The 27,892-nt window shown below is 39.2% G+C and overlaps 1 protein-coding gene across 3 annotated transcripts in view; it reads left to right on the forward strand.

Moving 5' to 3' along the window:
• The window catches only part of LOC131064657 (protein GRIP), a 289,846-nt gene that overhangs the window by 252,756 nt on the left and 9,198 nt on the right, over positions 1 to 27,892 (forward strand). For all 3 annotated transcript variants that reach the window (XM_059211056.1, XM_059211057.1, XM_059211058.1), the window contains one exon: positions 6 to 53. In XM_059211056.1, coding sequence (XP_059067039.1) covers positions 6 to 53 — 48 coding nt within the window. The remainder of the gene's footprint in view (positions 1 to 5; positions 54 to 27,892) is intronic.

Consider the following 27,892-nt stretch of genomic DNA (forward strand, 5'->3'; position numbering starts at 1 on the left):
ACCAGGAGGAGATCGATGAGCTTAAACATGAGAATCAGCTCCGCATCAAACAGGTAAGAATGAAATATAACCAATATAATAATATTGTTGTGCTCAAGTCAATGCTTAGGATAAATTATTCAAAGAAGATTATCTTAAAATGGTAATGCTGGAAAAGTTAATTACAAGTGCATAATAGAGGGATAAGACTTCTGCAATTCACAGAATAATTATATTTTTGAGTCATTGTTTGTAACTTTGTATTGGCTCTCCAATGCCTTGAAACATTTATTTCATCAATTGCCAATGGTATTTCTTCCTGGAATAATGATTGTATGAACATATTTGGAATTCAAAGCTATAAGATTTCCACAATCCATTCAAATATTGTTTGCAGTTTCTGGATTTGATTGTGAGAAATTTTTAACCATCAAATCCCGAAACTGCAAACAATATATTTGGAATTATGAGGACATCACCAATTAAGATTTAGGATTTATCTGTGATGTAAAATTTCGACAATTTCTTCTTCTTTATCTGGTCAAGTGAATGTATGTCACTTCTGCTTTGCTGCTGTTTTAGTGCTTCTTATGTGTCATCTACTGAAGGTAAATACCTCCAGCCTTTCATAAAGGAGTCCTTTCCATTTCTCTGAATGGACAACTAATTACCCTTTGAAGCATACAACTTTTTTATGTTCCAATTCTCAAGTATTGAGTTATGACACAGGCCTCTGCCTCACTAACAAATTGGACAGTGCATAATTTCTACACCTGGAACATGTTTTTCATCTGTTTCAATAAATCTCCGTGTTTTTTTTGTCTTTTTACTGCATTTCTTTGATAGTGGTATAAGTCTTAAGGTTACCTCATGCTATGAGTTTTTTGTTTGCATTTTTGTTGCTATTAATAAATCTGCTTTGCTGGTAACCCTACCAAGCTTTAACAATTCACATCTAAAAAGTTGTACATGTACATCGTTTCATTGTTCTAATTGGCATACAGACTGCTTTTCTATATGCTCATATTTTTTTGACAAACATCACCATATTGGATTACTTCCTCAAACATTTCCATGTTAGCTTTCAGTTTCCTCGTGGACAATGTGTTTCTCTTTTTTCAAACTAGTCTGTGACAGTAGCCTATCATCTTTTCATTGATAGAAATATATCTATCAGATATGATTTGGATCTCATTTGTCTGCCATAGCTACCATCTAAATGGCTTACTATCTACTTTCTCAAAGGTATGGTTATAAAATATCTGCAACTTTATAAAGACTTTAGTTTGACTGTTTTAGGATCTTTTTGCATTGTTTGAAAATGAGGCTACTTTTTTTAAATGTAAGTTGTATTTATGTGATAATGTTAAATGTTGATACTATTGATTGTGTCTGTTTGGTAAAATTATTCTGTCATAGTCGAAAGATTAAGAAAATACAATATGGTGGCATCTGAAAATTAGTTCTCATTTGGTCAAGGCTAGAGGTGCCGAATGTGTTTCCTATACCAGTCTATAAGAGGTATATGCAAAAATTAAATTGATCATATTGTAGAAGAAAATAACACAAAAGCTATATATACCATACCACTGTGATTTATGTGCAGAACATTCTTTCAGGAGAAAAAATTCACTCCAAAGCAACTCGATGTATTATTAGTAATTCATAGTTACAATTTACTTGTAGAATTGAAGCGTTTAGAAGAGTATCACTAATAAGAGATCTGAAGCATTTCAAACAACATAACAGTACTTATTAAACTCACTATGAAACTTCAATCTCAAGCACCCAATACATATAAGAAGCAATACATGAAACCACCAAATGCTAATTAAGAAACAATGAGCTGAAGTCAACCTAAATGTGGCACCCGAATCCCTACTCAAAATCGCCAAATCCTAAGATGAGTTCATGTGCTAAACATAACTTATTCCTTTTACTTGGTATAATCCACTTACCAATTTGGGTGTTCCATTTTGGCATCACTATCTCCAACCAAAGATGCCCTATGACACATAAAATTTTCATCATAAGTTGATCAATTAGGCTCCTAGAAAAACAGCCATTTAGAAGAGAAAAAATTCAGTTCAAGACTGTGTAACAGCCAGCCACTGAAATTTTTGCAATACTACAGCATTTCTTCAAAAGTCCTTCATAAGAGCCACGATAACCACTTCACATACCTGCAAAAGTATGAAACACAGTAGTTTTTTGCTCTGAAAAGCAGAGAGGAGTTGTTTTGTGGATTTTGAATGAAAAACAGCCTGTGCCACACTTCCCTTGTATGCCTTTAGAACTGTTTTTTTGTTTTCAAGATTCAACTGATTGCAAAAGCATCACAGAGGAAATGAATGGCAAAGCCCAAGGAAAATAGTGCCTAACTTGCAAATTTTTAAATTATGATATTACTATCAGGATTCAACTGTGTAGTTTTCAAGTCAAACTCATTGACCCATGTTTCATGAGTAGTGGTTCACAAGAACCCATCTCTCATGAGAATGAATGTTTAAATTGTCAAAAATAAGGGTGTGGATTATAATACGTTCGTCATTTTTTCATATGCTTAATAATGTGTGTAATATCTCCAGTGTTGTCTTTTCCTCAGTAGTTTACTATAGTTGTAATTGTTTCCCATATTATTTGGCTTTGATTAATTTGAGTTTTGCCTGTTCAATCATAACAACTGTAAATAATATATTTGGACGAGAATGTGCAACAATATTACAAATATCAAATGCAGCATATATCTGTGTAACAGAAATATTATAAATTTATTGTAAATTATGAAATGAATTGGCACTTGGTTTGTTCGCTCAACATAACTGGATAGAGATTGAATATTATATGCTGTCAAACTGGACTTGAATCCTGTCTTCTCCCAGTAATCTTCAGTCAACGATAATTGTATTCCCATCGCCTGGGTTAATCGCGAACTGGACAATTATATTACTTCCACGTGGTCTCCCTGTGTTCGGGATGTTCCCATGATGGGTCTGCTAACATCCAATGGGAATCTTGATATGGCATACCTGATATTTTGCCTGGAAGAAGGTAGCACAGAGGACACAACCGAATCAGCCAGATGCCGCCAAATGAATTGATACTGCCTATAAATGCAATGAGTTCAGAATCATAAGTGTTTGACTATCTTCTTATTTCAACGCAACTCCTTGTCCTGATATCGGGATTAGCATGGGCATACCAAATATTTACTAAGTCCATGGGGCTTCTGTTTATCTTTAGTGCCCATCAACTCTGAGTTATCTTGATGCATAACCACCCACGTCCACGTAGTTCCACAAACATCAAAATCTAAGTGCCAGTGTGTTTTAAATATATTCACTTGAATCCTGACACAGTTATGTCAACACAAACTTGGTGTTACCTTCTGAAAACTTAAAATAGGAAGCTCTGATAATACTAACACTTCCAGACAGCCCTTGAATAGGCCTGGATAAGTAATGGTTAATTCCTTGATTGTCTACCACGACTGATTCCAATACTCAAAATTTGTCTTCTCAGAAGACATCACAAATTCTGTAAAAATCTCGCATTATTGGCACCACTGAGAATCTGTAATGATTTCTCCCAGAATCATTGAGTGCAGATGGTTGCACTACCGAAAATGATTTTCTCAGGTTCCCATCCCAAGACTGCAAACCTTGAGATAATTTCCAAAAGAGGTAATTATTAATCACATTGCTTTCACAAAGACCAAGGTTGCTTTTATAATTATTATTTTCAGTTCCCACACAGTTATTCCAACTGAGTGACTTCAATTAATAAATTGGCTAAAGTCAATCAATTATTTAATAAATTTTTGGCAATAATATTAAATAATTAATTTTAATTCCCTTTTTGACCCAATTTAGCCTATGGGAATTAAATAGGCTATCTGGTCTCATTGACTAGTTTGTGATGAGGGACATTACAATGTGTGGCATTTTTTCATTTCCTTGCCTGGGCAGAGTGTACTAAACACTTCGCTACCTTTAGTGCTAGGCAGAATTTTATGAGAGCTATGCTGTCGATAAAGTGTACTTGTGTTATTGAAACTGCCTTCCTTGTGTTTTGGCGCATTTCACTAATGTTCTTCTTACTTTAGCCTTTGATTGGGTGGAACTAATTTAGGGCTTAACCATCTTGTAGTATCCCTTGCTTATGTATGGAAGAATTGATGATTTTGATTCAAGGAATATTGTCCAACAAGTTACATACAATCTACAACTAAGCACTTTACTGATTTGCAAAGTATATAGGAAACATATATCAATTTAACTACCAAGGGAACAACTCAATTTTTCATCAATTCTAGAATTGACATTATGTCAAATATATGTCATACATGCTTCAGAAATATGGGAGTTTGAAGTATACAACTGTTGCAATTAATTTCTGATCACTATTTCAGACTTTCTAATGATAGACAATGACATTCATTGATACATGAACAAAGATGTAAGTTTGCAACTGATCTCTAAATCGAACCCTGACAAGATAGTATTCCAATTAAGCACACCTGAATTGGCTGAGTACCAATTCCGAAGAGCAACCCTTCAGAGGATCTTTCACCCCCTCAGTTATGCAATCACTTGGGAGGTATCGTTCCCAATGATTCAGCTGAATACTTGTAGACCTTCAAGCTCCACAAATGCTCAAGTAGATGCACTAGAGAAAAAATAAACTTGGATGCCAAATGAGAGACCCATGGGGTCTATTTATACACATAATAGAATCTTCTAGAAGCCTCTTAGTCTTTCTAGAAGTATCCATAACTTTCTAGAAGTATCCATAATAGAATCTTCTAGAAGCCTCTTAGTCTTTCTAGAAGTATCCATGACTTTCTAGAAGTATCCATAATAGAATCTTCTAGAAGCCTCATTGCACTTTTTAGATAAAAAGTTACTTCATAAAATAAAAAGTGCACCTCAATATAACATCTTGGCCCCAAATAATAAAATATAATGTCTCCAAGAGCATAATGAGCCATCCATTCACCAAATAAACGCCAAAATGACTCTCTCACCACAACCATCTGCCTACGAGAGTCTGGAATAGGCAAATCCACGTAAAGTGTCATGTCATACTAAAGAGGGGACATGACAGTCGCCCCTCCTGAAATTGCTTGGCCTCAAGCAATCTCAATGCAGGATGCTGCAGAATGGCTTCACCCTCCCAAGTAGCATCCTCAACAGGTAGATCCTTCCACTTAATCAGGTACTCTCTGATCACTCGCCTGCGAAGCTGCTTCTCTCTGCTATCCAAGATGGATTCTGGAACCAAGATCAACTTCCCCTCATCATCCAAGGGAGGTAATACTGCAGAAGGCACCACACTTTGACCCAACGCCTTCTTGAGGCGTGACACATGGAATACATTATGCACTCTGCTATTTGCGGGAAGCTCCAACTCATAAGCCACCTCACCAACCTTCCTGATAATCCTAAATGGTCCATAGTAACGTGGCTTGAGTTTCTCTGCACCACTCTTCTTGAGAGTGGACTGCCTGTATGGCTGCAACATGAGGTAAACCATATCATTCACCTCAAAACTACGCTCAGTCCTCTTCTGGTCTGCATATTGTTTCTGCTGGTTCTGAGCTCTAGCAATATTGTCTCTAAGAGTCGCAACTATGTCCTTACTCTCCTGTAGTAACTCACCTGCACTAGGTACTTGACTGTCACCCAACACTAAATCCAAAAAACTGGGTGCCTCATAACTGTAAAGTGCCCTGAAGGGTGTCATCTGTATGGTCATGTGGTATGTAGTGTTGTAGCAATACTCACAGAGATATATCAATCTGATCCAAGCTCGCTGCTGAGCTGCCACATAATTCCTCAAATACCCTTCCACCCATTTGTTCACAATCTCCGTTTGACCATCGGTCTGTGGGTGATAACTGGTGCTAGGTGTAAGCTCAGTGCCACACAACCGGAATACCTCCCGCCAGAAGTGACTCATGAAGCGGCTGTCCCTGTCACTCACAATGTTCTGAGGCAAACCGTGTAATCTGAAAACCTCCCTGAAGAAGACCTCTGCCACCTGAGCTGCTGAGTACGTAGTAGTGATAGGGAAGAAGTGAGCATATTTTGTCAGCCTATCCACCACCACATAGATACAATCACGCCCCTGGACCTTGGGCAAGCCCGTGATAAAATCCATGGAGATGCACTCCCACTTCCTGTCAGGAATAGGAAGTGGCTGTAGGAGCCCTGCTGGATAAGTGTGCTCTTGTTTGTTCTGCTGGCAAACAAGACACTCACGCACATACTGCAAAACATCAGCCTTAAGCCCCTTCCAAGTGAACCGCTCCCGAACTAACCTGTAAGTCTTGAAATACCTGGGATGGCCTGCTATAGGTGAATCATGGAGTGCTCTCAAAATCAACCGCTTCACTTTCGATTCTGGGACTAAGTAAATTCTGTTCTTGTAAATGATCAAATCATCTACAAGAGTGTACCTGGTGTCAATCGCTGTCCCCTCCACTATATCAGAGGCCCATGTGTCTTTGGCATATTCTGCTACAATCAAGTGTCGCCAATCCTCTGATATCTGAATCATAGAAGTGAGGTGTGGCCTACGTGATAAAGCATCTGCAACAACATTTTGTGTCCCCTTAACATATGTGATATCAAAATCATAGGCCTGTAACTTACTCACCCACTTCTGCTGACGATCATTCAGGTCCCGCTGTCCCAAAAAGTGCCTCAAACTATTATGATCAGTTTTAATACAAAATTTGCTGCCCACAAGATACTGTCTGAATTTGGCCAAGGCATGCATGATTGCCAACATCTCCTTATCATAAATGCTAAATGATCGCTCAGGCCCCCTAAGTTTCCTGCTCTCATAAGCAATAGGGTGCTTGTCCTGCATGAGTACAACACCAACTCCCTCTCCCGATGCATCACATTGAAGCTCAAATGGCTTCGTAAAATCAGGCAGTGCTAGAACTGGGCATGTAGTCATTATCTCCTTGAATCTCAAGAAACAATCCTGTGCCTCCGGAGTCCACACAAATGCCCCTTTCTTCAACAAAGCCGTCATGGGTGCTGCGTGCCGTGAGTAGCCATTGACGAATCTGCGATAAAAACCACATAGACCAAGGAACCCCCTCAACTGTGTAAGGTTCTCTGGTGGAGGCCAATCAACAATAGCGCGGATCTTTTCAGGATCCATCCGCACTAATGATGTGTCCTAAGTATAGAAGCTCAGTCATGCCTAGATCGCACTTGGACTCCTTAGCATACAAGGACTCCTTCTGCAATATGCTCAATACTATCTCCAGATGCCCAAGATGTTCCTGCCATGATCTGCTGTATACCAAAATGTCATCAAAGAACACCAGTACAAATTTCCTTAGTTGATGGTGAAAAACCTTGTTCATCGTGGACTGGAAAGTGGCAGGTGCATTAGTCAAACCAAAAGGCATGACTACAAACTCAAAATGCCCACAGTGACATCTGAAAGCAGTTTTCTCAATGTCCTGCTCTCTCACTCTGATCTGATGATATCCTGATCTCAAATCAATCTTTGAGAAATAACAAGCCCCATGCAATTCATCTATCAACTCATCAATGCGTGGGATAGGATATCTGTTCTTAATGGTTCTCTTGTTTAACACCCTGTAATCAATACACATCCGAAGAGTACCATCCTTCTTTTTAACCAAAACAACAGAAGATGCAAAAGGTGACTTACTGGGTTGGATGTGTCCCATTGCTAGCAACTCCTTGATGGTCCTCTCGATCTCATCCTTGAGTCGCTTTGGGTGCCGGTATGGTGTGATCATGACAGGCTTAGCGCCTTCCTCCAGCTCGATAATGTGCTCAATGCCTCTGTCAGGTGGCCTGCCTGGTGGAATCTCGCTGAATACCTTGTCATACTTGATTCTCAATTTCTGAATATCCGGATGATATTCAGTCTTATGTTGCCCCTCCTGGGGAGGCATCAAGGTGCATATTGCCGCCCACTCTATATCATCATGCCTAGCTAATCTCTCCATCCGCCTAAATGAGATAGTCCTGATATCACCATTACGGATAGCCTTCAGCACGTGAGTCCTGCCATCCACCTCGAATCGTATCTCCATATCCTTCAGTCTCAGGGTAACCTCCTCCAAAGAATGTAGCCACTGCATCCCAAGTACTATGTCCATGTCACCCATGTTGACCACATGGTAATCCGCCTTGAACTCATAGTTGTTCAGGCGTAGGGGTAGATCACACACCATCCTGTCACATCGAAGTGTATATCCATCAGCCACCTTAACTCTCAATCCCTCAAACTCCTCAGTGATGAGTCCACGTCTCTCCACAAAGCGTGCATCAATAAAATTATGCGTGGCACTTGTATCTAATAGTGTAATAACCTTCTGTCCAGCCAAGACACCTCTAAGTCTGAAAGATCCCTCTCTCTGAATACTAGATAGACGTGCCTCTGGTTCCTCCTTCTGTTCAGCATTATCTACCTCCTGTTCCTGCTCTGCATCATCAGGATCATGGTATTCTGAGCTATCTGAGTCTAAGCCCTCGTAATAAGCCCACATCACCCTGTTGGCCTTTCCCTTAGGCCTCATAGGACAGTCATGTCCAAACTCATAGGGACCCTTGCAAAAGAAGCATAACTTCTTCTTATGCAAGTCATTAAGTGTCTCCCTATCCAGAGGTGCAGCTGACTTGCCCTTTGTGTCATCAACCTTTTCCTTACCTTTGTTGAATCCCCCTCTATTATCTCTGAATGATGAAGAGCCCTTCGAACCAAACCTATTTGCTGGCGCTGCAAGTTCCATGCTACGAGCTTTCTTCATGGCTTCCTGTAATGTGAGAGGATCAAAGGCCTTAACCCACCCCTTGAGTGGTTCAGTTAACCCTTCTGTAAATAAAATGACTAGCCTCCGCTCTGAAATATCAGGTACCATTACTGCAAGCTTTTGGAAGTCATTAATAAACTGCTCTAAACCTCCTGTTTGTCTGAGCTGCGCTAATTCCCGGAAATATACCTCAGGATCCTTCTTATCAAACCTTTCTATCAGCTTATCCACGAACTCCTGGTAAGTGGTTACCTGATTGTGCTGCAACGTGATCATGCCGTGCATCCACCAATCATGAGCTGCCCCGTCCAGGTGTAAAGTGGCATACTTGAGTGCTTCGAATTCTGTCATAGTCTTCAAAGATAAAAAGGTATCCACTTTATGAATCCATGCCCGAGCAGTCATTTTCCCACTTCCATCAAATGTGGGTAATGTCAACTTGTTAGTGACCTGTTGCGATTCACTCTGTTTTTCCACCTGTTTCTGTCTGTTAGCCCTATAATTCAGATACCTGTCAAAAGTCCACCCATTCTGTACATATCTTGGTAAATCTTCCCACTCTTGCCTTGCCAGTCTGAGCTCATCTCTAATATCTATTTCCAAATCATTAGGTGTGGGTGGTGGTGTTTCCGGACGGAATGTAGGACGTGTAGGTCTATTTGCTGTGGTAGACCGTGTTCCCTGTTCGTGTTGTGATCCTGCTATGCTCCTGTCATCACGGTCATCATTATGGTCATTTCTCCTATTCCCCCTAACCAAATGGCGCATCAAAGCTTCAATGTTCTGTAGGGTTCTATCCTGGGTTGTGGCCATTTGTTCCAAACGTTGCATAATCTCATCATCCCTCTTGTTTCTAGGTGGGCTTTGTGATTGCCTATCACCCATGTCCTTACCTGGTGTAAATAGAGCCCTTCTACCTCTGTTGTAAACTTGATTGTACGGTGACCGCATAAACCCTATCAGGCTGGCAGGAAACCGCTCTGATACCACTGTAGTATCCCTTGCTTATGTATGGAAGAATTGATGATTTTGATTCAAGGAATATTGTCCAACAAGTTACATACAATCTACAACTAAGCACTTTACTGATTTGCAAAGTATATAGGAAACATATATCAATTTAACTACCAAGGGAACAACTCAATTTTTCATCAATTCTAGAATTGACATTATGTCAAATATATGTCATACATGCTTCAGAAATATGGGAGTTTGAAGTATACAACTGTTGCAATTAATTTCTGATCACTATTTCAGACTTTCTAATGATAGACAATGACATTCATTGATACATGAACAAAGATGTAAGTTTGCAACTGATCTCTAAATCGAACCCTGACAAGATAGTATTCCAATTAAGCACACCTGAATTGGCTGAGTACCAATTCCGAAGAGCAACCCTTCAGAGGATCTTTCACCCCCTCAGTTATGCAATCACTTGGGAGGTATCGTTCCCAATGATTCAGCTGAATACTTGTAGACCTTCAAGCTCCACAAATGCTCAAGTAGATGCACTAGAGAAAAAATAAACTTGGATGCCAAATGAGAGACCCATGGGGTCTATTTATACACATAATAGAATCTTCTAGAAGCCTCTTAGTCTTTCTAGAAGTATCCATAACTTTCTAGAAGTATCCATAATAGAATCTTCTAGAAGCCTCTTAGTCTTTCTAGAAGTATCCATGACTTTCTAGAAGTATCCATAATAGAATCTTCTAGAAGCCTCTTAGTCTTTCTAGAAGTATCCATGACTTTCTAGAAGTATCCATAATAGAATCTTCTAGAAGCCTCATTGCACTTTTTAGATAAAAAGTTACTTCATAAAATAAAAAGTGCACCTCAATATAACATCTTGGCCCCAAATAATAAAATATAATGTCTCCAAGAGCATAATGAGCCATCCATTCACCAAATAAACGCCAAAATGACTCTCTCACCACAACCATCTGCCTACGAGAGTCTGGAATAGGCAAATCCACGTAAAGTGTCATGTCATACTAAAGAGGGGACATGACACATCTGCAATGTGTGGTTGAGTCTTAACTTTCTTGGAGCAGAGGTTTGACCACTTACTGCCAGGCGAAGATCACTAGTCAGTTTTCCATTTTCCTTATGAAGGTATTATGATATTCATTGGGTGGACCGTGGAACTAATTTAGGGCTTAATCATCTGCAATGTGCGGTTGAGTCTTAACTTTCTTGGAGCAGAGGTTTGACTACTTACTGCCAGGCAAAGATCACTAGTCAGTTTTCTATTTTCCTTATGAAGGCATTATGATATTTCATGGTAATTAATGTAAAAATAAGAAATATAACAGATCACTTTGAAGGGGGTGATCTCCAATACTCAGATAATAGTATATGAATTCAATATTTGATGATATCATGGTTTGTGAGAAACATGTACTGTCCCCATTTTAGCAGACTTGGATTTTGTGAGATTAGCCTATTATCCTGACCTTTGGAGGCTAATGTGTTGGATAGAGGGTCTTCTAAGGGTTGCATCTTCTCTAGTGTTCAGTGCGCTCCGATCTGGTTTTCGTTTGGCTTCATTTGGACTTCATTTTCCAGACTTACTATTTATGGTAAGTCTGAAGTCATCGAGATGGACCCTTTACTATTTATAGCCAAGCAGTTGGTCACATGGGGAATTGCAGTGATGACTCCCATTTCAGACGGCTATGCGAGATGTTGAGTATTAATGGAGATATAAATATTTTAATGACCCATTTTATAACTAAATAACTAAAAGTGTCATAATAAAGTTATAACTTAACTTTATTATTGAGGGTCATGGCATCAATAAAAAGGGGGCCATTAATTAATTAATTATTGCACAGTTACCAAGGCATACTTTTAATGATTAATTAAGATGTTATATCATTAAATGTAATTAAAGGCATTTATGGAGAAAATCAAACCCTTTTGTGGAGAAATATATATATTGCTTTAAAAGAATTCGAATCATTCATTATTATGAATTGAAGATTGATGAATTTGTTTGGAGAGGAAGAAGCCAAGGGTTTTAGTCTTTTAGACTTTCAGCCATTGGAGAACATGCAAATCTTTAGTGTGCATGTAATATTCCTGATAATTTTTTTTGATTTTTTCAATAGCAAGATCACAATCACACCAATCACCCGTTAGGGTTAGAACAATGAAATCCAAATAACTAAAGGGAACCCTTCCACCTTTTGTTCACCGAGAGCCCAATTTGGGAGGGTGAGAGCATACAGTGTTCCGGGGATCGTTAGCACCATAAACCAACTGAAAGCTGAAATACAATAATGGGTGGCAAGCCAGCCCCTTCTGCTTATCCAGCAGGTAAACAAGAAACTTGGCGGTAAACTAGCCAAGAGAACAACACACCAAGACACAAATCACTCAACCGCAATGTTTCAGCGGGAGGATTGAATCACATCAAAGCTCAACTCGACCTCTTATTCAGCGGGAGGACCATTACAAACATAAAATCACTCAACCACTTACTCAGTGGGAGGACTGAACTCATAACTGAATTACAGAACAAGAAGGCTGCTAAGCCAGCCTCTTCCACTTATGCAGTGGGCAAGCAACACTCAAGAAATGGTTAGTAGTACTACTACTTAACCTTACAATTCAGAAAGAGAAGATTAGAGATGATATTCAATGCAGACTATAGCAAGAAACAACAAACAAATTAACTCAAATTATGCTACTCTTGCTGTACCAAAAATTTGAAGTCAAACAAGCATAACTAGTCTCAATCGGCAACACCAAAATGATCATAACTCACTCAAATGAAGTCGGAAACACACCAAATCAAATGCGAATGAAAGATATAACCTGGACGATGAAACATGAACACAAAACCTGCAGTCCAGTCACCTCAAAACAGAAGCACGCATCCCAATGCACCCCTAGAATGGTACAACCCAGCTGAAAGGTACGATTTGCAACTAAAAATCCAATTCTTCAAATCAGCAGCTATAAAATTGCAAACTATATCGCCTCCATGCCACGTTTTGATAGAGCCAACACCCAAAATTAAGGAATCACTTGGTCAAGAGGTATGAGCAAAATATGGTTTCAGCAACTCGACGACCAACAACAAGAAAACACTCCAAAATCCACACAAAACATTCCACACTCAGTAAAAAACTCTCTAATAGCATTGGAAATACAAGAACACAGCTAGGTACTATCTTCCAGGTACGAAACTGAGACTTAGCTAGGAAGCCACACTTCGAAGCTCAGATTTTCAATCGCTAAACCGGCAGCATAACAATGCAATTTCATAAGATGTCCAAAATGAGAACCCAAGGCTCTTATTTATAACTTTTTGCTCCACCAAATTCAAATGCAAATGCACACAAATACGTCCAAATTACATGTCGCTTCATTACACTCCAAGGGCACCCAACACATTTGAATTTTATTAAACATGTCCCCTCAAAATGGCGTCCAATTATTCCCAACCCCCTAGGCAAAGCTCGAACTTTTGCTAAGTGAACAACTTGCAACATTAAAACAATATAAACATGACATGTTTTATCATTCTCAATGCCACCTAACTAGGGGAAATAATAATATCAGTAGCAAATATTTATCCTTTTCCCTAAGTCACCCACAACACAATTAATCAGTAATAAAATAATTAAATATTAAACCTTAGGATAAGGAAATAATATTTAATTGAATAACTTATAACTCCAGTACTGATTAACATCAAAGTCAAGGATGAAGTTGTGCGATGAAGACCACTGAACTGTGCTGAGTCAGGACCCTGTCCGAGACTACTAAAAATAGAAATGCTCAACACAACCACTTACTAAAAATAGTAAGTCAAGAAATACTGCTGCAAAAAACATGATCTTCGCACGCAGAGAAAGAGCTTGGAAAGCTCAGTAGAAGTGCATCATCCAAACCTTAACTTACTGAAAATAGTAATTTTTGACTTCACCAAAGAATCAAATGCATGTTATGCCACCCTGGAGTTCATGGAAAACCCATAAGGAAACCCTAAGTAGAACTGAAGAATTCCCTTCTGACAAACCCTAAAAAGCTCGTGCAGAACTCCACAGAAATTGGAAACCCTAATTTTGCATTTGATTGGCCTACGAGCATCCAAGGACAGGCTAACAGTCACTGGAAAGCATAGTGCTAAAAATGGGGACATTACAATCCGCCCTTCCCAAAAATTGCTTGTCCTCAAGCAATGCCACCACAACTCCTGAAAATCTGGAGTGATCCACACCAATCCAAGTAGTATCCCAGGGTCCCATGTTCGTCTCAGGAGGGACCCACCATGCCGATGTTGCACCACTCTGATCACATTAGTGAAAACATCATGCGAAAACTGCACTAACCTCCCTTGTAACTCCAAAATGTCACCATCCATGATACTCAAACTGAAAAATCTTAAAGAACTGAAATCAATATCATGCAACATCTCATGCCCATATAGCTCTGAGTCATTAGTATCAACAATGCCACTGTCTATCACAATCCTAGGCAATAGGGAAGATAGCCTACTCAACTCAAAATCAAACTCCTCAACACATCTCCATATGGTATCTAACAGAGCTAGAATTGCCAATGTGACTTCTCCAAATCTTCTTGCAAAGAGGAAAGCATCCCTTTGCAAGAGCTCGACAAACTCATACTCATAACTGCACATGAATCTACTAAGCCACCCCCGAATTATTTTGACAAAACCATGGAGACTTCTAAAATCTCTTACAATTCCCACTCCAAGAACCTCAGATTGAAGAACCAAAGAAATCAAAGGTTTACTATCCCAATCATAAGTAGAAGAAAGGGCATAAGAATAACCACTAGTTAGAGCTTGAACACTGTCGGAGCATTTAAAGCCTTGAGTGTCAATCACGCCATCCGGAAGTGTCACCAGTCGGAAAGAAGTCTGGGGACTTCGGAAACTCGGGTTCCCGAAGTGGGGAAGACATGGAAAGAACCTTGGAACCTCGGGGTTCTGAGAAAGAGAAAGGAGAGCAGCAAGGAACTTTGGAACTTCTGGGTTCCGGAGTTCTAGAGAAGGAAAGGAAGAAAGGCTAGGAGGGAACTTCGGAACCTCGGGGTTCTGGAGAAGGGAAGCAAAGGAAGAGAACTTTGGAACCTCGGGGTTCTAGAGTTCTGGGAAAGGGAAAAAGAAGAGAAAGGAACTTCGGAACCTCGAGGTTCCGGAGTTCCGGGGAACGAAAGAGAAGGGAAAAGAAAGAGAGGAACTTCGGAAACTCGGGTTTTTGGAGTTCCTGGAAAAGAAAGGGGAGGCAACAAAGGGAAGGAACTTCAAAACCTTGGGTTTCTGGAGTTTTGGGGAAGAAAACGAAGAGGGAACTTCGGAATCTCGGGGTTTCGGAGTTTCGGAGAAGGAAACAAAGAAGGCAAAGGGAAAGAACCTTGGAACCTCGGCGTTCTGGGGTTATGGGGAAGGAAAACAGGAGAAGGCAAAGGGAAAGAACCTCAAAACCTCAGGGTTTTGGGGAAGGAAAACAGGAGAAGGCAAAGGGAAAGAACCTCGGAACCTCGGGGTTCTGGGGAAGGAAAACAGGAGAAGGCAAACGGAAAGAACCTCGGAACCTCAGGGTTCCTGGGTTTCGGGGAAGGAAGAAAAGGCCAAGGGAGGAACTCCCTCCGGACAAGGAAACACTTCACACTTTATGATTCTTCTGCTTTCTCCTTGATCAACTAGGGCAGCGCTGGTCCATGGATCGTATCTCTGATCGATTCTTATTGATGGACCAAGGGTGTCATAAAATGACAACAAGAGCCTCGGAATGATGAGGCCTAGGCTCGATCATCCACTCCTTATTCACCACGGTCTTGCACGCATCCATCTTCTTCTTATATTGGTCTTCATATTTATTTTTAGTTATGTCTTTCATGTCTGCTCCACGTGGAATTCCAAACACCTCAGCAATCGCATCGTCAACAAGGTAGGCAATGACGACACCCTTAGGAGTCTTGATCATTCGGGAGCGAGGACCATAACATCATGCACACTCCTGGATAAGCTCATTGCACTGTATGGATTGCGGAAATCCAGTGGCCTGATAAATGCCACTCTTCATGATGTTCAGGAAATGTATGTTCGTGTCCGTAATCTCCTTCCATCTGGATGACATCTTGGATTCTGGATAGAATCCAGTCTCAAGTATCTTCTGTTGTTCTCTCCTTTCCTTGAGTCCAAACTTCGACATCACACCTGTACGAAGCTTGAAGTTAGAACTTAGGAAAAAATAATATTCTTGACAAAATTCCTGATTTCTTAATGAGTTAGACTAATCAGGGTATGGAAATCAGGAAAATAATCCACACTCTTGATAGATTTCAACAATTGAATAAAAAATGTGACAAGGTTAGGGTATAAAACCATCATTAAGTTCATCAAATTCAATAACTTTCAAACCAAAGTCTGAAAATGCCTCCTTCTACTTAGAAATTATGTTCAAATTATAGTGCAAATGAGTATACTGGATCAACAATGACTAAGGAAAGGTGTGAAAGGTTGTGTTTTCACACATAACTAAGTTTGAAGACACGTTTCGAAGTCAACAATGGCTGCCAGCAAATCTGAAGACAACCTGCAACTTCACAAATTAATTTCTAGACACATGTTGCAATCACCCAAATATGCACAAACTTGATGAAAATCGATCTTAATGATGAAAGCAAGCATATCCAGGAATGTAAGTATGGCTGGTAAAAGTTTAATTTTCTGAGGACAAGTCTGAAAATTGATTACTTCAGACTTACCAGTGCTTTGGAAAGTGATTAAAATCTTTGGAAACGATCAACAAATGGACTCCAAGCAAAATCACCAAAGGTGACAGGTGGCTGGAAATGAAAATCTCTGAGGACAACAACCAATAATGGAATTTGCAGACCTGCAACAGCTCTGAAATGGTCTGAAAATTGACTGTAAGTAACCTCCAATCAGCCTCTAGACAAAATCACCTAAGGCACAAATGGACTGAAAATGCAATGTAGGTCTGAGAACGAATTTTCCAGCCAGCATGAAGGTGTAAGATCTCAGCAATGGAGGCAAAACTTCAGGTCTGAAACATCAATCAACAAGCTCCAAACATGGCGACACACCTCAAGGAAGAAAATCGCCCAAAATTGGAGGTATAACCTCCCAAACATAAAATCGCCTCTCTTCCAAAAATCGCCTCACAAAAAATCGCCCAAGTCTGAAAAATCGTAGCAAATTCACTCCAATGGCAGCCAATAAAAATCGCTATGGGCTGGAAACGAGGAAAAAATGGCAATGAAATTAATCTTTAATCAAGTGTCACTTGGACACTTTGCCAAAAATCGCCAGCTGGAGGAAAAATCTCCCTTGCATGAATACACTTGGCAAATATAATGATAAAATAATGTTGGGATCTCCTCCTTTAAACTTGCTTTCACCATCAACTTTCACCACACAAGCAATGTGGGATAAAAAACTTGTTCTTATACTTGCCTGGCAAAAATCGATTTGCTTCTAGAAGGTTAAAAACATTAAATGTTCATTGGAAATCATTAATTGTTTTTTTATTTTTTAAATAATCGTTGCTTTTCATTTAAAAACAGTTAAGTGAAGCTCATTTTATTAAAATATTTCAAAATTTAAATTAAATGGCCAACTGGGGAAAATGGATTTAGGTAGGGACTAAAAAATCCCATTTAAAATCATTAAAAACATCATAATTGTCCCCTTAGGGAAATTTGATCCCAGTAGGGATAAAAAATCCCATTAAAATTCATTAACGTGCACAAAATTGGGGTCCAGGGGAAAATCGATCTTAGTCTGGAATGAAAATTCCACTTAAAACTTCGTCATTCAACACAAAAATGCCCCTGGTGGAAAATCGACCCTAGTCTGGACATTCATCCGGTCACGAAAATATTAAAATCACTCTTAGTGGAAAATCGCCTTGGGTTTGGAATGAATATGCACACAAAAATCCTCAAAATCTTGTCATAAAAGGCCTGGTGGAAAATCGATCCAGGTGTGGAGTCATCACAAACGTTATCCGCAACCTTATCCATACTCCCAGTGGAAAAACGAGGGTAGTCAGGACAAAATCCTAACACTTAGACAAAATTATAGCATCCTGGGGAAAATCGACCCCAGTACGGATTCTCAATGGTGGAAAAATGGGGCAAGTCTGGATTTCAGGGGAAATCCATGTCCAATCTAGATTGAGTGGGGGGAAAATCATGGGTAGTCAGGAATATGAGGGGAAAAGCACCTCCAATGTGGAATTTTGACCTTTTAACCCTTATAATATGGATTTTCATTTGGAAAATGATGATTTTTCCACTCAAATCACTAGGAAACTTCAAAACTCAATAAAACTCAACCGGACTTAAGCAAATTTGCCAAACATTTGAGCGAAACAAAGGAAACTTATTGGGATAAAGTGCGAAATCAACTTGAATAAATTCCGAGGAGTGAGAAAACAACTCCAAAAAGTCTTAAAATACCTTAGCACTTTAAAATCAGTGACGTGGACATTCAAAAACACGTTAATGCTCAAAAGGTCTACACTTAGACAAAATTAGGATCATTTAAAATATCAACTTTACGTGCTTGATCCTATAACTTAAAAAATCCTAAACGACACTAGGCACGATCAAAACTTCGAGACTTGGGCACGGGAAACTCAAAATTGCCCATTAAGCTGTCGAAACCCTAAACTAACCAACGCAAGAAGCAAGAAAAGAAGGGGTCCCCGTTAGCAATGGGGCGATGTGTGAAAAGGTCACAACAACTATGTATGAAACCGAATCAACATCACTCACCTCGTGATCAACATCATCATGTGTGCAATCAATTGTGCACACATCAATATCTAAGGTACTGCTGCTATGTACCTCGTAGGATGTCTCAACTGGCAAGGTAGAAGTTGTTGTTATGACAATATCTTCACACAATTCCACTTCCAATGCAACTACATGGCCATCCAACTCATGATTTTGGGATCCTATGCCAAAGCATGAATCTTCAAACTTGTTTTCTAAGGTCTGATCTGAAAAATCAGACTCTAAATGACATGAATCCACATCACACATTACCCCATTAGTACCCAAATCTCAGGTACCTTCATGCGGCAACTTAATAGAAGCATCTTGCACATGTGTAGTCACTGCTCTCTCATGCTGATGCAAAATTTCATCACTGCTGTCATGTAGATCAGAACTCTTATGAGCCAAAATTCCCATGTAATCCTCATTCTTGACACTAGTATCACGAGTGCCAATGCTCAAGGTCACTCCCACAACACTTTCTGAACTTTCCATGACTTTCAAATCATCATTACGCTCAAGTGCAAGGCTGTTGTCATGAAAATCATACTTGTTATCATGACTGTTAACAACTTCTTGAGTGCCAATAATCACCAAATTCTCTTCATGTTTCACCTTTTTATCCTTAAAAATAGATGTCATATACCGAGCAATTCTATCAAGTTTTGTAGGGTGTGAAATCAATTCATCCAGTTTCTTCTGGTTTTGTTTTAACTTTTTCAATGAGGAATACACTTGCTTCCTATTCTGGTCCCACTGATTTTGGGTACCCGAAGTAACCATGATTAACTACCTGAATCAATTTACCCAACAGGTTGGCAAGAAACCGCTCTGATACCAATGTAATATCCCTTGGCTAATCTGACCCTGTTTCGCTTATTTGAACCCCAAGGAATATTGTCAAACACTTGGCATACAATGTTTGAAGCCGCTGTAGTGAATTCTTTATTTGTCTTCTTTGGGTTTGTAGGCTGCAAATGAAGTTTTGAAAGCTTCTAACAATGCAAAGTTGTTATATAAATGATATACTAGCTGTTTTAGACCTTTACACACACATGTAATGACTGAAATTAACTAGTACAGCTAGTTGACATTAAGACAAACACTTGTCATGCATCCCAATGTATACCTACAGCCATTAGGCATTTAAGCAAACAATTGGCATGAAAGCTTAAGTGGCTGATCAATGTTGAATGTTACCATGAATGTGGAATATGCAACTTATATCTCCATTAAACATATGCAACCTCCAAGTATTTCATGATATAATCATAATAGAAAATGATGCAATGAAGTAATGATTTTCTAATACAATGACCATAGATAGAAAACCCGGAATTTCAATGGCTGCCTTGATATATTGGTTTGATTCTCCTCATACGCAAAGCCCTTGTCAAATATATATAGCTGTTCACCTTTCTAAATCCCTTTCTATAGAATTCAAACTACTGTAGCGCACTGTTCATGGCACTGTAGCGCACTGTTCATGGCACTGTTCACGGCACTATAGCGCACTGTAGTCTCTTTCAATTTGCAAACAAACTCTGAAATAAACCCTCCAATCAGCTCAATATTGACTTCTGAATGAAGCCAACTCTCACAAGCATAATTAGATGATATTGCACACCCTCTATATGCTGTTACAATGAAGAAGCCACGCTCTCCAATGCCGACAAGCCTTGAATCCTGCAGAAACCCTTGGTATTCTACACTTCAATGCTCCAGAGAAACTTCAATCAAAAACACCAATCACATAATGAAGTTCGATTCCTTTTGCACACTTATATTTCCTCAAGAAGTTCGAACTTCTTCAAAAAGCTCTTAATTAACATTAAAATGTTATAATATTTCATTGGCATCAATAATGTAATTAAACCTTGGGTTATGTGCTCATAAATTATTAATAAACTTGGCCCACTTATCATGATAAATAGACCCTCATTTAAGTGCTTTATAATATAAAGTCATTTTATAACTTAATAATATAATCTCCAAATAATTAATGTTTAATTGAGCCAATTAAACATTAATATCTCCATGAATACTTTGTATTTTCAAACGTCGTCTGAATTGGGAGCTAACATGAGGAGACTGCATATGACCATACCCCCTTTACTAAAAATAGTAGGGGTCCATCTCTAACATCCCAAGACTTACTAAAAATAGGAAGTAGAGCAAATGATGTCCGAATGATGCCAAACGAAGACCAAACTGAAGCACTCTGAGCACTGGAGATGATACCAATCCTCAAAAGACCCTCTATCCAACACATTAGCCTACAAGGGTCAGGATAATAGGCTAATCTCACAAAATCCAAGTCTGCTAAAATGGGGACATTACATGTACCAGGTATCAAGAGGAACCTTGTATCAATTTCAGCTTTGGAGGACAAAGGATATCAAGTTGCATTCTCAGAAGGGAAAGTTCTTGCTTGGCCGGAGAACTCTAGCATTAAAATAGTCAAGGTGATTGGTGTTCGCTAAGAGAGTTTATATAGACTTTCTACTAGCTCAATTCAAGCATCGATGCATGATTCCACCAATTCGAGTGAGCTATGGCATAGGAGACTTGCTCACCTTCACTTCAGAGCTCTTCTATCCATGGAGAAGATGGTTACCGGCCTTCCGAAACTCAGTCAGGAAAGAAATGGTACTTGTAGAGGATGTGCAAATGGGTAAGAATACTAAGGGACCTTTTCATAGTAGTGAAAGTAGATCAAAATGTATTCTAGATCTTGTTCATTCTGATTTATGTGGTCCAATGTCTGTGGTATCCTTAAGTGGTTTTTGGTATTATGTAACTTTCATTGATGGCTACTCTAGAAAAACTTGGATTTATTTTTCTATGTCTAAGGAATCTGAAGAAGTGCTTGAGAAATTCAAAGAATTTAAGGCTCAAGTAGAAAACTTATCTGGAAAAAGGATCAAGGTTCTAAGATCTGATAATGGAGGAGAATACACCTTTGGAAGCTTTCGTAATTTTTGTGTTGAGGCAGGGATTAAGAGGGAGTTTTGTGTTCCTTACAATCCCAACAAAACGGAGTTGCAGAAGGGAAAAATAGATCAATAGTTGAGGCAGCCAAAGCTATGATACATGATCAAAACTTACAAACCTTTCTTTGAACAGGAGCATCCAGAACTGCAGTGTATGTTCAAAATCGGAGCCCTCATCAAATATTGGAGAGTATGACTCTTGAAGAAGCATTTGCAGGTGTGAAACCCAAGGTTAGTCATTTGAGAATCTTTGGTTATCTTGTTTATATTCATGTGCCTAAAGATAAGAGATCTAAGTTAGAACCATTTGGCAAGAAAGGAATATTTGTGGGTTACAGTGAATCTTCAAAATCCTACAAGATTTACATTCTAGGACAGAAACAGATAGAGATCAGCAGGGATGTCTCTTTTGAAGAAGATGTTGCATTCAAAAGATCTAAACGTTCATACATGGAGATAGATAATGAAGACTAGGAGACTCCTCAGGACATGGATGTTGATCATACTCCCCAGATTTAGAGGGAGTCTATTAAACCTGAAGAGGCTAGTGATCTAGTTGAGCCTTTGGAACCTATTGATGGTCCAACAGATATTGCTATAGGTCGAAAGAGACCTCTATGGGCTAGACAAACTATGCAAGATGCAAAAAAGTATGTAGCTCCTAGAGGCACATTTATAGAAAGCAAGAGACCATAGAAGTTTCTTGGCTATGTGGCTTTAATGAGTCACATAATCAAATTTGAACCTTCCAATGTTGAGGAGGCATGAACTCAGCAAGTGTGGAAAGATGCTATGATAGAGGAATATTAGTCCATTCTCAAGAATGATGTTTGGGATGTTGTACCTAGACCAGAAGGGTAATCACTTGTATCTTCCAAGTGGCTTTTCAAGATCAAGCATGCAGCTGATGGAAGCATTGAAAAGTACAAAGCAAGATTGTCGCTAGAGGATTCTCTCAGAAAGAGGGAATAGATTATGAGGAGACCTTTGCTTCTGTTGCTCACTATACATCCATCAGGACTATTATTGCTATTGCATCAGTTAAAGGATGGAAGCTACACCAAATGGACGTAAACACAACATTCCTTAATGGTGTAATTGAAGAAGTGTATATTGAACAACCAGATGGGTTTGTGATTCATGGAAAGGAACCTCATGTATGTAGATTGAAAAAGGCATTGTATGGCCTTAAGTAGGCACCTCGTGCTTGGTATGAGAGGATTGATCGATACTTGATGAGCTTGGGATTCTCCAAGAATGATGCAAATTCAAATCTCTACTTCAAGGTAATTAATGGTGAGACTCTAATATTGGTTCTTTATGTTGATGACTTATTTTTTACTGGAGAAGAACATCTCATTGTCAAATGCAAGGAGTTAGCTTCTGAGTTTGAGATGAAGGAATTTAGGTCTTATGCATTACTTTCTAGGATTGGAGGTGTGGCAAAGACCCAATGTGATTATTCTAAGTCAAGGGAAATACACCATAGATATCTTGAAGAGATTCGGAATGATGGATTGCAAATCTATGTCTACACCAATGGAAACAAATTTGAAGAAATTGAGTGAGTCTGCAGCTAGTTCAGATCTGGTAGATCCCACCATGCATAGGCAGTTGATTGGATCCTTGATGTATCTAGTCATTGCTAGACCAGACATTTGCTATGCAGTGAGTGCCCTCAGTCAGTTCATGTGTGAACCAAGGCAAATTCACCTAGTTGCAGCAAAGCATATCTTGAGATACTTGCGTGGCACAGTTGGATATGGTTTGAGATATTCTTCTAGTATAGATCTAAAGCTACAAGGCTACTCTGATTTTGATTGGGCCGGGAGTGTAGTTGACAGAAAGAGCACCTCTGGATGTTGCTTTAGCTTAGGATCTGCGATGATTTCTTGGTGCAGCAGGAAGCAATCTTCAGTGGCACTAAGCACAACGGAGGCAGAATATATTGCAGCATGTGTAGCAGCTCGAGAAGCAGTGTGGGTTCGAAAGCTCCTTGCAGGATTGTTTGGACAATCATTAGAGCCAACTGTTATTCATTGTGACAATCAAAGCTGTGTGAAACTATCTGTCAATCCAGTGTTCCATGACAGAACAAAACATGTTGAGATCAAATACCATTACATCAGAGATATGGTATTGAGGAAAGCTATTCAGTTGAGATATATTTGCACTAATGAACATATGGCTGATATTCTCACTAAGCCTCTCTCCAAAGTTAAGTTTGTGCATTTTCGAGACAAGCTTGGAGTTGTGGAGAATGAAGCCCTTGCTGAGAGGGAGACTCAGCATTAGTAATCTTTTGTGATTTGTTATAATGCATCTTTCTCTGTGATAGAGAAATTTGAGGTGCAAGCCCTTGTCCATCTCTGAGACGGAGATGTGGTTCTATCCACCCTCTGGGAGTAGCCATGGTAGATGTCATGTTGAGTGACTCCATGACAACATCACGTTGAGAGACTTTGTGATGAATCCTTTGTACTTGTGTTTTTTTCCACATATGGGAGTAGCCATGGTGGACGTCATGTCGAGTGACTTTATGACAACATCACGTTGAGTGACTCCGTGATGGGCACTTGTGCACATATTGTTGCAAGGTGTGCGCCCTTGGTCTCCTTGTGTTGTGCAGTGCAGCGCTTGGGTTTGTGACATGGCTTAACCGCCTCCTGTGGATTCTACAAGTCTAGTGGTTGTATCGGGCATTAATAGGTCGATCTTTTGGTGCAACGACAACCACACTTGTAACAAGTGGTATCAGAGCTTGGTTACAGGTTCAAACCCCTCGCTTGCGCTGGGGGGATTGTTGCAAGGTGTGCGCCCTTGGTCTCCTTGTGTTGTGCAGTGCAACACTTGGGGTTGTGACGTGGCTTAACCGCCTCCTGTGGATTCTATAAGTCTAGTGGTTGTATCGGGCATTAATAGGTCGATCTTTTGGTGCAATGACAACTACACTTGTAATACATATTCCTTTCCACACATGGGAGTAGCCATGGTGGACATCACGTTAAGTGACTTCGTGATGAACTCTTCTCCACAAATGTGAGTAGCCATTGTGGATGTAATTTTGAGAGACTCCATGACATGTATATATAGAAAGATACCTCCCTAGCTAAGAGGGAGTGTTGATGTTATAGCAGCAGGAGATATTTTTCTCTTGACTGCTGTCGCAACTTTTATTAACATTTTGTTTATTTCCTTATAATCATTGTGTTAATTCTGTGATTTCTTTATTTTGCTAATTGAATTGTTTTTCCTACGTATATATTAGTTAGTTCATCTCATTATCGAGGAATGTTGACGATTGTCTATCCGGTTAGTTTATCTTTATCACACCCGTTGATCTAACAAGTTACCCAGATTGAGGTCATGTCCTTTCACCGCCTTGGTCGGGTATTTAGTTCCCTAGATCAGGAGCATTAATGGATCGTTGTTGAAGGTTACACTGCATCTATCCATATAATACCCGTCGAAGATACTGCATACATCCATATAATACCCGTTAAAGATCATACTGCATACATCCATATAATACCCGTCGAAGATCATACTGCATATACCTGTGTAATACCCGTCAAAGATTTTGGTGTACATATATACGTGTATTGACTTTGAAGATATTGTTGTGCATACTTGCATTATGTGTGAGGAGTTAACATACTCAGATACATCTATTATCATAATCAATATCTTCTGTGACAAGAGATATATTCAGATGTAATTTTGAATTAGAACTATAATACCAGAAATATTGTTTTGCACAATATATCAGATATATATATTCAGATATTTCAGTTATAATTCTGAATTAGAACAGTAATATCAGAGATATTGCTCTGTATCTCTGTAATTTTAATTCTGATCCATAAATTTAACAAAGTTGGCGGTGCTTGTCATAATGTAACTGAAAATGGTGAACTTGGTGAAGCCATAACAACTCTATACATCCATCTATAGTAATTGGAACTAGAAACCATGTGATCTGAAATGTCAGTGCAAAAACTGCTACACAGTTATATCCAGAAGCACTCTCTATCAACCATGCGATCTGTTAATGCAAGCCATTATTGAGGGTTTGACTTAGATTTATCAAAATTTGGTTATGCCTTTGAAATTTTGTGTCTCTGTTCTAAATATTTTTCAAATCAAAGCCAATCTGCAACATTTTGAAATGAACGAAGATCTTAATGTTTGACTAGAAAAATAAAATGCATCTTTAGGGCCTGTAGTAGAGGCCTGAACCACTTAATAGAGGCTCTCCATGGTGGGTTTCAGACATTTAGCTAGTCAAACTTATGTGACCTGAAAATTTTGCAACAAACACTAACAAACATCAAACTGTTTGTAGAAGTGGGTTGAATTATTATTGGGTTCTCAAGTGACATTAAATATTGGGGATTGAGAAGTTGCAATTCCAAACATTAGGTATCCTCAAAAAACTATTTTAGTTTTAACCTGTGGAATTTTAAAATTTTTAATATCCGACCTTTACTAATAAAAGTATGTTAAACCATTCATACCTCTTAATTTGCAAATATGTGCTCCTTAATACTTGTACAGTATCTCAATGGAGAACTCTTATTTCTCATGTTTTCATACAATTATTACACCTTGACAACTGTTTACGGTTTGTCTAGACACATTAGTGAATCTAATATGTTGGCTTGCATTGTTGTTAAAAACTCTTACTGTGATGTCCCCATCTAAACAATCAAAACAGGATGATGTAATGTCCCTGTTTTTGTGAGCATCAGAGTTTGAGGAGTTAGCCTATTTTTGGACCCTTGTAGGCTAACAAGGTATGGATAAGGGGGTCAGTGATGTAGTATCTTGAGGAGTGGTCAGTTTATTTGTTCTAGTTCAGTGTTGAGTTCAGTTTTGGTCTTCGTTTCATCAGTTTCTAACATCATATGAAGATTTCCTATTTTCTAGGGAAAAACAGCTAAAAATAGACATGGTCTTATTTTCATTGGCATGGCGAACTGTGGCCTCAGCTTCTGACGGATTCAGTTTTTGAGCGATAATCAGGGAGATATGAATTTTTTAGTGGTTCTTGCAGGCAACTAGTGTTTTAATGAAATATTAAAATAAAATCTTAAAGTGCATCACTTAAATTTATTTAAGTGAGAATTTATTATTTTCTAAGTTGGGCGTCTATTTTAGGGTTAAGTTGGGAACCCTAAAAGCAAGTTATTATTTTTAAAACCCTAAAAGTTAAAATCACACCATTTGGGTATTTAGGTGGCCAAGATGAAATTAGACCTCATTAATTGATATTGAGCATTTGACATTTCTTCTGAGCACTTGGCTATGGCGGCTAGGGTTTGGACCTGTTTTGGAGAGCGTGCATTATTTAGAATTTAGTAACTTTGAGATTGTGAAAGATCAATCAAATTGTTGCAGCTTGGTTGGCTTCATCCAAAAGTCAAATTGAATCAAATTGGGGGCAGATATTAAGATTATATGGCACTTATATCAGAGGAGAGCAGCAGGAGCAGTTTATGTCCTACAGGTGGTTTGTGTGGGATCATGGTATAGACATGTGTAGTACCTTCCTTTCGTGGATCCTACATGGGTTGCTTCACTTCAGATGTAAAGATGTAGTCGTGGGTGTACAATGGTTGTTGACACTTGGACGGTATGTTCGGAATATCACGAGGATGGAGCTGGAGTTTACCCACTATCCATCTCAGTTTATCGAGCAGAGTGGGACGATAGTTGATCCACAGGTTGATTGTCATCAGATAGCTGGCGTGGATGAGTTATGTGATGTTACTCCTAGTGAGTACTTTGAGCCAGTTGATGTGGCAATTTCACCTGATTCTCTAGACAGGGTGATTGTTTCATTGCTAGTTGGTGATTACATATTTTTAGATGCCAGCTTGGACAGTGATGATTTTAGTCAGTATTATATATTGTCTAGTGAGTTGGCATTAGATCTTCCGGCACATCAGCAGCAGTGTGTGGCAGTTGTGTGTCACTTGTGTCAGATGGGGTCAGATCACAGAGGGTCTTCCATGGATTGGCATTCATTGGATATTATGACGGATGTTATGCATGTTGGTGATCACAGACACACTGGTGGTCTTGGCATTTATGGATATTTGATCTATGGAGATGATATAGTTTTCCATTGCTCACTTGAGGTATTCAGCGGGAGCTATGCTTCGCTCTGGGACCCAGACAGTGTTGATTTGACAGCACAGGTGCTTCAGCATTTTGAGGAGCCATTCCAAACCGGGGCATTGCATGTTGTTTATATCAGAGATGAGCAGCAGTTACATGCAATGATTTGTTTACATCTTATTTGGGATGG

This window comes from Cryptomeria japonica, chromosome 9 (assembly GCF_030272615.1).
Source record: "Cryptomeria japonica chromosome 9, Sugi_1.0, whole genome shotgun sequence".
NCBI classification, from domain to species: Eukaryota; Viridiplantae; Streptophyta; class Pinopsida; order Cupressales; family Cupressaceae; genus Cryptomeria; species Cryptomeria japonica.